Consider the following 12,190-nt stretch of genomic DNA (forward strand, 5'->3'; position numbering starts at 1 on the left):
GAGAAGCTGTCTACCTTTTTATATAGTAAATAATCCTGTCTTTAATAAAAGAACATTAATTACTAATTGCAAACTAAAAACAAATGAAATTCCCTTGACTTGGCAATCCAAGTATCCAGATTTTTTGTACATCCTTACCCTCTCTGGTTGCCGTCGCCAGAAGGCTCGAACATTAAGCATCCGTAATAAACTCCTTTGTGACTAGCAGTAAAGCAGAAAGTGTATGTTAGTTTAAATTTTAATAAATGTGATGAAGAAATCACAAAAAATATATTTATGTCAAAAATTATGGTTTTAATGTAATGTGTGCATGACAGTGAGTTGGCACTTCCACATCCATTCATGGAGTATAGTGTGGTGAAGAAACATTGGGGCTAAATGTCCTACATCTATGTTTCTAACACACTGAATAATTGTACTCCAGGCCTGATGAGAAAAGAAATGCAAGGGAATAATAGTGAGAGGCTCCGTTTATTAACTTAAAGAATTTAGATGATTTATTAATTTTAATGCATATTAAATTTCAAATATTTTTAAAAGCTCTAATGTCTCACCAGTTTAATGTGTTTTAAATGTTTTGAAGTATTTTTAGGTTTCTAATTTATGAGGTTTTTTTTTTAAATATTAATTATTTAAACTTTTAAGTATTTTGAAATTCTCAAAATAAAACTTTGTGCTTGAATTTAATGCTTCCAACTTGGCCTGGAAGTTCACTAAGCCAGTGGCTTGTTTGAACTGATACGTGAATCAACCCTTACAATACTGAAGACTTGTATTTCCTGAGGGGCTCCATCCAAGATTCCTCCTTGTAGAAATTATTGCAGGGAAGATGGCCACTTTTCTTTTGGACTATTATGGTAATGGTTGTTATGGACAAGTACTTGAATTTGATCATGATGCACGTTTGCGAATTTTGCATCCCAGCCAATAAAGTTAAAACTGGACAGTAATTTCACAATTTCTGTGATTTATTGCATGTATGTAAACAAAATAAGTTGGTATCTAATTTATTTTGTGGAATGATGTCCTCACTGTATTCCCACATAGTAAAACTGATTTTTATGTAAAGTACTACTTTAAATTGGAATTATAATGTTGGCAACAGGTGAGGAATTACATAAATTCAAAAACATTTTTTTTCCGCAAATAAGGATCAACAGCTCTTTAGCCCATTAAATTTGCAGGTTATTAACCAATGTTCTCTAAATTCTGATATGTGATTTCTCGAAAAATATAAACATGGATTACGCAAAGTCAGAGAGCATTTGCTACTTACAGCACCAACATCCTCCTCGTAGTTGGTGACCTGTTTGTAATATGGAGCACCAGAAAGGACCCGCCAAGAAGTTATTCCATAACTTGTGGCTTTGGAGACTCCTTGTTCATTGGTTTCGTAACCACCAATCAGCAGAAGTCTACATTATAAATTACACACTGACTAAATATTAAAAATACTCATTTCACAAAAATGGAAGATTTAAACATCATCAGTCACTAATTTGCTAGCTCAGACATTTTTCTTTAACAAAACACTGAAATGTTCAATGCAACTTTCAATTTCAGATCCATAAAATTTGATTATAAATTATTCATTTATTCAGATATACTGGACAAGCACTCTCTCTCTCTTTACATTCAGTTTGCAAGAAATAGTAAACAAACATTTTATTATCATAAAAGCATAGAAATAAGTGTAGGAGTAGACCATTTGGCCCTTCAAGCCTACACCACCATTCATTCTGATCATCTACTCAGTACCCAGTATCTGCCTTCTCCCCATACCTCCTGATCCCCTTTACCACAAGGGCCAAATCGAATTCCCTCTTAAATATAGATAAAGAACTGGCTTCAACTACTTCCTATGGCAAAGAATTCATCAGATTCACCACTCTGAGAGAAAAAAAAATTCTCATCTCAGTCCTAGAAGACTGTGGCCCCTGATTCTGGTTTTCCCCAACATCGGGAACAACCTTCCTGAATCTACCCTGTCCAATCCCTTAAGAATTTTATACGTTTCTATAAGATCTCCCCCTCAATCTTCTAAATTCCAACAAGTATAAGCCTAGTCGATCCAGCCTTGCTATCCCCGGTATCAATCTAGTGAACCTTCTTTACTCTCCCTCTATGGCAAGGATACCTTTCCTCAGATAAGGAGACCAAAACTATACACAATACTCTAGGTGTGGTCTCACCAAGGCTCTGTACAGCTCCAGTAGAACATCTCTGCTCCTGTACTCGAATCCTCTTGCTATGAATGCCAATATACCATTCGCTTTCCTCATTGCCTGCTGCACCTGCATGGCCACTTTCAATGACTGGTGCACAACGACACAGGTCTCGTTGCATCTCTCCTTTTCTTAATCTGACACCATTGAGTTAATAACCTTCTCTCTTGTTCTTGCCTCCAAAGTGGATAACCTCACATTTATCCACTTTATATTGCATCTGCCATGCCTTGGCCCACTCACTTAACCTGTCCAAGTTACCCTGCATCCTCTTAGCATTCTCGACATAGCTAACCCTGCCACCCGGTTTCAGGTCATCTGCAAATTTGGAGATGCTGCTTACTATTCCCTCCTCTGTCATTGATGTACATTGTAAATAACTGGGGTCCAGTACTGAGCCTTGTGGTATCCCACTAGTCACAGACTGCCATTCTGAAAAAACCCGTTTATTCCTACTCTTTGCTTCCTGTCTGTCATCCAATTCTCCATCCACTTCAATACCATACCTCCTATACCGTGTGCTTTACCTTTGTACACTAATCTTCTGTGTGGGACCTTATCAAAAGCCTTCTAAAAGTCCAGATATACCACATCTGGTTTTCCCTTATCCACTCTACTAGTTACATCCTCAAAAAATTCTAATAGATTCGTCCGACACGATTTTCCCTTCATAAAACTATACTCTGTCCGATGATATCACTACTTTCCAAACGTGCTGCAATCTCATCTTTAATAACTGACTCTCACATTTTCCCCACTACTGATGTCAGGCACACTGGTCTATAATTTCCTGTTTTATCTCTGCCTCCCTTCTTAAAAAGTAGGGTTATGTTTGCTACCCTCTAATCCTCAGGAACTAATTCAGAATCTGAAGAGTTTTGAAAAATTATCACTAACGCATCCACTATTTCTTGGGCTATTTGGATGCAGACGATCTGGCCCTGGGGATTTATCTGCCTTCAATTTACCTAACACAACCTTTCAACTTACATTTATTTCCTTCAGTCCTTCTCTCACATTAGATCCACGGTCCCCTATTTCCTGAAGATTATTTATGTTTTCCTTCGTGAAGACAGAACTAAAGTAATTATTCAATTGGTTGGCCATGTCTTTGTTCCCCCATGATTAATTCACCTGTTTCTGACTATAATAGACCTACTTTCTATTTAAGCTTTCTACTTCAGCTTTATTTTCTTATTGAAGCTTTATTAAAATCTGATCAGCTGAATTTCAAGATATGTACTGGGAGCACTAATTTCAAGTCTTTAGAACAATTTGATTCAAAGTTTTTTTTCCATTAACAACCTCTCACTCTTTGATCTTTTTGAAGTAGTTAAGTAAAGGAAATAAATCTCAACTTTTATAATACAATTTCCTGCAACTGGATCATATTCTTAAAATGTACAAATTTATGCAAGCAGATCTATTTTGCCAATGTGCTTGGGTGAATAAGTCTGTATTGCTAAGCCCAGTATGTATCCAGTTAGATAACCTTTTGCCTCTGTGGGTTTTCCCTGGGTGCAGTTTTCTCCCACATCCCAAAAAAAATATGGAGTTGCAGGCTAATTTAGGTGTAATTGTTTGAATGGCTGGAATCGGTTTCTACCATGTTGTAAATAAAATTTAAAATTTAATTTAAATTAGAGTCTGCCCAAATTTAAATAAGATTTTCAGTTATACTTTGAATTATTTGTCAAAATGAATTTCTAATTAGAAAAAAAAGAACAAAACTATATTTACCTGTGACCAGAATGGTAAATGACTGTAATAACACCATGAGAATAATAGTTGTTAAAGTTGAAGCTGTGCTTTTCTTGGAAACTTTGATTGGTTCCAACACTGTATGGGAAGAAGATTAAAAAACACCCAATAATTTCAGGTTTTGGAGCAGTTTCAAAACACTGAATGAATTTTAATGCAAGAATAACAGAGAAGCTATGATTATTAAGGAGGAACTTGGGGAGCAAATTCTAGTTTTACACATTTGGAGCTAAATATTGAAATCACTATCCAAAGGCTCTCTTTGTATCTCAGAGATTCAACACATATCCAGAAACATTGTACTCAACACAAAGCTGGATTACTTGTCTGTTAGATCCCCATTAACAAACCCAGCAACCATTATGTGTGGGCAGTTCAACTTTGCAGTGGGCCGGGGGGGAACGAGATGGCTGGAGGAGACAGGGGGCTCAAATCCTGACTGCACTCAGGGCAAAGATAAATATTTTATTCTACATAAGGAATCATAAGATATGGTGCTTGTGCAGGAAGGAAAGGGGCTCCTGGGTAAAAGGGTAGCCATATTTTTATTGAGTAGCAGAGCAGGAATGTGGCACAAAATGACTGACTGCTATTTCTTATGCATTACAATGTAATGCCACAATGTAATTAACACTGAGGACATGAAAGAAAAATGGCTCATTAAAAATATCATAAAATACTGTGAAACACAAATGTCAATAGATGTGACTGCAGTAAAAATTTTAAAAAAGCTGGAGGAACTCAGCAGGTCATGCAGTATAAAGATATACAGTTAATTTCCGTTAACCGAAAACTGATCAACGAAAATTCCAAATATCCAAAAGTTTTTTCAGGTGAGACATGATGTCACAATTTTTTTTTAAAGTAAAAAAAAAATTACCCATGCTCAAGTGGGGCAACGGAATCAGTTTTACAAAGGAGATATTTGACCACAGGTTTGAAGGAAAGGATAGCACTGGTTATTTATAAATTGTAATTTGTTGCCCTGAGTTACTGCAGGCTTATGATAAGTTGCATTGAGGCATTCTCAGAATTTGAATACCACTCTCTCCCCGCACGCCCAAGCCACACTGCCGCTCTCTCCCCCCCTCCTCCGCCCAAGCCGCACTCTCTCCCCCTCCTCCGCCCGAGCCGCACTCTCTCCTCCTCCTCCGCCCGAGCCGCACTCTCTCCCCCTCCTCCGCCCGAGCCGCACTCTCTCCCCCTCCTCCGCCCGAGCCACACTCTCTCCCCCTCCTCCGCCCGAGCCGCACTCTCTCCCCCTCCTCCGCCCGAGCCGCACTCTCTCCTCCTCCTCCGCCCGAGCCGCACTCTCTCCCCCTCCTCCGCCCGATCTGCACTCTCCCTCCTCCGCCCGAGCCACACTCTCTCCCCCTCCTCCGCCCGAGCCGCACTCTCTCCCCCTCCTCCACCCGAACCCCACTCTCTCCCCCTCCTCCACCTGAGCCGCACTCTCTCCCCCTCCTCCACCCGAGCCGCACTCTCTCCCCCTCCTCCACCCGAGCCATGCTCTCTCCCCCTCCTCCGCCCGAGTCACTCCCTCTATTAAATAACTTTTCAGTTGGGCCACTGAAATTCTGCTGGAGGACAATCCCTATGCAATCTCCTACCACTTACAGGTGAATCAAGCTCCCAAGCAAGATTGGCAATAGGTGACTGCATGGGGAGGTGTCGGGGTTCAGTGACAATTGTTCTCCTGATGCTACTGGACTGCTTTAGAGAAGATTCCAGAATATTTGAAAAATCAGCTTAACCAAGATAGGTCCAGTCCCGAGCATTCTGATAGTTGAAAATTTCTCCTGTCCTCCTATCAATGTCCAATTATGGCCTTTTGCTTGTAAACCAGTGCTCCTCCCCCCTGCCTTTTCTTCCTTCTCCCCCAGTCTTTTTGTTCAGGTGCCTGCCTGCTTTTTGTTCGTACCTTGAAGAAGGGCTCAAGTCCAAAGTGTTGGTTATATATCTTTACCTCCTATGGATGCTGCATGACCTGCTGAGTTCCTTCAACATTTTTGTGTTTTTATTAAATACACAAAGGTTGAAATTTCAGCAACTGACATTTATATTACTAATTAGTAAATTTCTCATTCGTAAAGGTATTGCTAACTAAAAGACGTTTTAAAAATCAATCCAAAACAACAAGTTATGAAGAATCTGCAATAGATCCTTCAGTGAGATATGGATTATGTCTACCAATTATAAATGCATGGACCTGCCAAAATATCTCTTTTTTGGAAAACTATTTTTTTAAATATATAAATTGAGTATAATGTGATTGTAGGTATAGTTAAATTCATACACCGAGAAGGTTTTGCAGCAAAGTAGCATAGATTAATGTCAACAGTCAAGGTCTTACCTGAGCAGGTAACTTTTCAGTTGGCCCCGATAATTGACTACCAGAAGCTCTGCTGAATACTGAGCACAATCAGTGGACTCCAGGAAGATTAACCCTGCCACAGCATGACTGAGATCACCTGCAAAGCTAGTACCCTGGAAAGCAATTGAAAAATAAATCTCTTGTAAAAGTTGTTTATTTCATTCAGTCCTCAAAAATTATGCTGCTTCCAAATTTGTTAGAATAGATTTAAAACCTTGGATTAAATTGAAAACATTCACAAGCTATGCACAAATTTTAGACATAAACTATCCCAAAAGCATTTTAATCTGCTGTAATTTTTTCTAAGCAATGCTTCCCCTTCCTCTCAATTTTGCAACTTGGATATTATACTTAGACTTGTCGTGATAGAATAGTCAAGGTGTCGTGTCCACCAAATTGGGAGAAAAAAAAATCCAGTCATGCAGTGGGGAAACATGCTCTCACATTGACCATCAGGTTCCCATTTACACTAATGCTATTTTATTCACCCCACGTAGCCATTAACTCCCTTTGAGATTCTATCACTCACTCACGTACTAGGGATCATTTACAGTGGTCAGCAATCTACCAATTGTTGTGACCTGGCATAGAAAGAAGGTACAAATTCCAAATTGGCTTGCTGTTTTGCCTAATAGCTAGAATCCTCCTCTCTGTAGTAAAGCACTAAAACACCAAATTGAACTGGATTAATAAAAAGGTATTATTTGTTATTACCCATTGAAAATCAATAAAATACTGCACATCTTCAATTGTGAAAATACAGTAAAATCCCCTGGTATCTGGAATTCAAGCAACCAGGAGAAAAATCATGGAAAATAAATAGGTAAAAAAATACAGAAGTTTAAAACTGGCACCCCTAGTGGTTAGTTGACCAATCACATACCACACAAACTCAAGCAACCAAATTAACTTTTCTGATATCCACCAATCCCCATAGGTGCCGGACACCAGGGGTTTAATTGATTTTTAAATTGTACTTTTCGTCAAGAAATGTGCCTCTTTTAACATTTTATGACTTCCAGGAAATTAATCAATGCAATGGAAAAATTATACTTTCAAATTGAATTATGTATATTAACATTCAGAAAACATGCTTTGAAGGATAAATATTCTATTACCGGTAAAATGATGAAGAGTTCACTTCCCATCAAGTCAAAGACCCTCACAGTGCCGGAGCTCTCAGCATAAGCCAGCAATGTACAATCATGATTCCACGTCACACGACGCCATTGAGGGTAAGGATCTTTTGGAACTGGAGATACAAAACCAACACAGTAACTAACTTTATTTTTGCAATGAAGGCTCATTATTACAAAAATATATAAAAGTAGTGTGCTCAGTAATTGAAAAGTCCTGAAAAACTGAGGTAAAAATAACCAATATTTTAAATAAAGCACAAAAAGGCTTGGAGAACTCAGAGTCTTAGAGCATCCTTAGGAGGTAAAGATGTATTACAAACATTTCAAGCTTGAGGCCTTCTTCAAGGTATAAGCAAAAACCAAGCAGGCACCTGAATAAAAGGGCTGAAGGAGAAGGGAAGAAAGTGCAAGGGGAGGAGCAGAAGCAACAGTCAAAAGGTAATATTTGGACATGGGCAGGAGAGGGAAGGTGAGAATTGATCTGGGGAGTGGTGGCTCTGTAAATGCAGAGCTGGAGGAAAGAAGACAGAAGAGAGAGACAGAGCGAGAGGAAAGGAGAAATAGGGATGGGGAAGGGGTGAGACAGGACAGTGATTTGGGGGGTGGGGCTGAAGGACACCGGAGAAGTCAAACGTTAATCCCATAAAGTTGGAGGGTGCCCAGATGGAATACGAGGTGTTGTTCCTCCACTTTGCGGATATTCTCAATTGGGAAGTGCGTGTAATCATGGATAGACATGTCAGCATGGGAGTAGGGTGGAAATTGAAACGGGTGGCCACTGGGAGATCCCCACTATTGTAGCGGACAGAGTGAAGGTGCTGAACGAAGCAATCTCTCCAACATAAAGGAGTCCACAATGGGAGCACCAGATACAGTATTTACAAGTGAAGTGTTGCTTCACTTAGAAGGTCTGTTTGTGACCCTGAATGGTGGTAAGGGAGGTGGTGTGGGTGTGTGTAACTCTTAATGTAGTCACAGGGGTAGGTGCCAAGGGGACGATTGATAGGAAGGGAGGAGTGGACGAGGAGGACAGCGAGGGAGACAGAAAGCGGAGAGGGGAGGAGTTTGAAAATGTGTCTAGTGTTGGGATCGTGTGGTAGGGGAAGGAAATGATGAAGGACAATGTGTTGGATGCAGAGCCTCGTGGGGTGGTATAAGGAAGGACAAGGAGAATGCTGTCCTTCTTGTACATGGAGGGGTTGGAGGGCAGGGGGAAAGACAGATATATGGGTAATGGAGGATATGCTGATGGTGGTAGAGGAGAATCCATTTTTTTTAAAAAGGAGGGCATCTCAGATGATCTCATATGAAAGACCTCGTCCTGGGTGCAGATGCGATGGAGACAGCGGAATTGTGAGAAAGGAATGGAATTCTTGCAGTGGACAGGGTGTGAGCAGATGTGGGAGTTCGTGGGCTTGTAGAAAATGTCTTTCGAGAGTGTGTCTCCTGAGATGAAGACAGAGAGATTGAGAATGGAGAGTGCCTTGCTAGAGATCTGGCCAAAGCGAGAAAGATATGTCCTCTTACTGACTTACCACTTCATCCTTGGCAATGCTGTTGTCTTTATCGAATAGTGTTTGTGATTGACAGTGACTTTTCTTCCTGGGAAGCTGTCGTTTGATTTGTAATGTGGGGTAAATTTGGATGTGTGCAAATTAGGTCTTTATTCCTTGGAACGTAGAAGGCTGAGAGGGGATTTGATAGAGGTGTTTAAGATAATGAGAGGGATAGATAGAGTTGATGTGGAAAGGCTTTTCCCATTGAGAGGTCATGGGTTGAGAGTTGACGGGCAAAGGTTTAGGAGTAAAATGAGGAGGAACTTCTTTACTCAGAGAGTGGTTACTGTGTGGAATGGGCTTCCGGGTAAGGTGGTGGAGGCAGGGTCAATGTTGTCATTTAAGGAAGAGTTGGATAAGTATTTGGATGGGAGGGGGATGGAGGGATATGGGCAGAGTGCTGGTAGGTGGGATTAGAGGAGGGTACTTGGATCAGTGTGGACTAGAAGGGCCAAATTGGCCTGTTTCCATGCTGTAATTGTTATATGGTTATATAGCAATAACCCACCATCTCTGCACTCACAACTTCCAACTTTATGTTTCCAAACTACGCCCTGCCTGGTTCTACCTCCTACCCAAGATACACAAACACGATCATTCCAAGTGCTGCTTCCCCATGGAACTGGTATCATCTACCTCGACTCTATTCTGGCCCCTCTGGTTCTGTCCCTTCCCAGCTACATCCGCAATACTTCACATGCCCTCCATCACTTGAACAATTTCCAGTTCCCTGAACTCAACCACCCCATTCCATATTCATCATGGACATCATGCATCTCTCTTACCGAAAGCCTCAAAGCTCTTTGTGTCTTCCTCAACAACAGACCCAATAAATTCCCCTCTGCCACCAACCTCCTCCGGCTGGCAGAACTTGTCGTCATCCTAAAAAACTTCTTCTTTGATATCCCACTTTCTCAAAGTCAAAGGGGTAGCTGTGGGTATCCACAGAGGCCCTAACTATGTCTGCTTTTTTTTGTTGGCTATCTGGAGCAATCCATGCTACAAGCCTCCACAGGCAAGGCAGCCCCTCAACTTTTCCTCCACTTCATTGAAGACTTCTTTGGTGTTGCCTCAAGCACCTATGATGAGCTTGTCGACTTTATCCACTTTGTTGCCAAATTGCAATCTGACCTCAAATTCATTGGTCTATCTCAAGCAACATTCTCCTTTCTCAATCTCTCAGTCTTCATCTCAGGAGACAAACTCTCGACAGACATTTTTTACAAACCGCCAACTCCCACAGCTTCCTCAACTACACCACTTCAAATCCTGTTCCCTTCAGAATCCATTATTTTCTCGCAATTCCTCCCTCTTCATTGCTTCTACTTGCAGGATGAGGTCTTCCATCCTAGATCTTCAAAGATATCCTCCTTCAAAAAATGAGGATCCTGCTTGACTACTATCAACTCATCTGCATATCCTCCATTACCCACACATCTATCCGTGACCCACTCCACCCCCACATGCAATAAAGACAGCCTTCCCCTTGAGCTTATGCCACTAGCCTCTGCGTCCAACACATCCTCTTCCACCATTTCCACCACCTACTATGATTCCATCACTAGACATCTTCCCCTCTCTTCCCTTTTTCGCCTTCTGCAGGAACTGCTCCCTCCATGACTCCCTCATCCACTTCCCCCTTCCCACCAATCATCCCCTTGGTATCTATCCCTATGACTGCCGGAAGTGAAGCACTTGCAACCACATGTCCATCCTCACCACCATTCAAAACCCCAAATAGTCCTTCCAAGTGAAGCAACACTTCACTTGTGAAGTTGCAGGGGTCATCTAATGCATCCAGTGCTCCTGCTGTAATCTCCTCTACATTGGAGTGACTGGACACAGACCAGAAGATCACTTTGTTCAGTACCTTATCTCTGCCTACGGCAATTGCAAGGATTTTCCCATTTCCCATTTCAATTCCATAGCCCATTATCATGCCAACATGTCTGTCCACGGTCTCATGCACTGCCAGACTAAAACCACTTGGAAATTGGAGGAACAACACTTCGTATTCCATCTGGGTACCCTCCAACCATATGGCATTAATCGACTTCTCCAGTTTCCATCAGCTGTCCCCATACCCTGTTTCTCCCCATCGTCTATCCCTATTTTTTCTTTTCTCTAGCTCTCTCTCTTTCCTTTCCTCCAGGTCTGCCTTCACAGAGCCACCACTCCCCTGATCAATTGTCACCTTTCCTCTCCTGACCCCCTTTCATGACCAATTATCACCTTTTGACTGTTGGCCTGTGATTCGCCCCCTGCCCTTTCGTCCATTCTCCCCATGCCTTTTTATTCAGTCACCTGTCTGCCTTTTGCTCAGGCCTGAAACGTCAGTTATATATCTTTACTTCTTACGGATGCTGCAAGACATACTGAGTTACTCCAGCATTTTTGTGTTTTACTACAATTACAACATCTGCAGACTTTCACTACAAATATTTAAAATGGATAATTTTTATTGTGGGAGTAATTTTTGAATCCTATACACAAGCACTAACTTTTCTCTAACTCCACTAAGCTAACATCTTCTGTCTGCTACACAATTATCCTCTTCCAGCTCACAAAAGATACATTTGTTGAAATATATTTGTAAATACGGCAGCTCTAATACAATTTTTTTTTTTTAAATATGAAATTGTTAAAATGCATTGGATTGAACAAAACTCTGACCTTCTACAGATAACTGAATAACATTCAGGACTAATTAATAACTTCTACAGCACTGAAGAAAAATCCTTCAGGCCTCTTATATTTCCTGCTCCGATATTTTTTTCATGTTCCCTCTATCTAACTACACCCCACAGCTACATTTTATGCTTTTCTTTCAAATATTTTCCAACTGCTATTTTCATTCTCAGACAGATGTATACATTTGGCTAAATCGTAAACACCTGAACTTCTTGATAAATTGAAGATTGAAATCCAGTTAAAAAGGAAACTCCAGCAATAACATCAGCAAAATAAACTACTTAAGTTGATGGTGTGGAGTGGGATGTGTTTTATTTTTCTAATTAGAAACACAAAATGCCATAAAGATGATTACCATAAAGATGGTAGTTAAGTCACAGAAAGATCAGATTTGGGAGATGAACCAGAAATTAGCCTTTTATAATCTCACTGTTGTTGTTACAC

General features: G+C 40.7%; 1 protein-coding gene across 3 annotated transcripts in view; it reads right to left on the bottom strand.

Annotated features, from left to right (window-relative positions):
* The window catches only part of nbas (NBAS subunit of NRZ tethering complex), a 292,652-nt gene that overhangs the window by 269,453 nt on the left and 11,009 nt on the right, over nucleotides 1–12,190 (bottom strand). For all 3 annotated transcript variants that reach the window (XR_011340415.1, XM_069886343.1, XM_069886344.1), the window contains exons 7-11: nucleotides 7,479–7,612; nucleotides 6,340–6,473; nucleotides 3,966–4,064; nucleotides 1,277–1,415; nucleotides 139–201 (exon numbers count right to left, since the gene is read on the bottom strand). Coding sequence is in view for 2 of the 3 variants with exons in the window: in XM_069886343.1 (XP_069742444.1) it covers nucleotides 139–201; nucleotides 1,277–1,415; nucleotides 3,966–4,064; nucleotides 6,340–6,473; nucleotides 7,479–7,612 (569 nt within the window). In the remaining variant the exon portion in view is untranslated. The remainder of the gene's footprint in view (nucleotides 1–138; nucleotides 202–1,276; nucleotides 1,416–3,965; nucleotides 4,065–6,339; nucleotides 6,474–7,478; nucleotides 7,613–12,190) is intronic.

This window comes from Narcine bancroftii, chromosome 6 (genome assembly GCF_036971445.1).
Source record: "Narcine bancroftii isolate sNarBan1 chromosome 6, sNarBan1.hap1, whole genome shotgun sequence".
Classification (NCBI taxonomy): Eukaryota; Metazoa; Chordata; class Chondrichthyes; order Torpediniformes; family Narcinidae; genus Narcine; species Narcine bancroftii.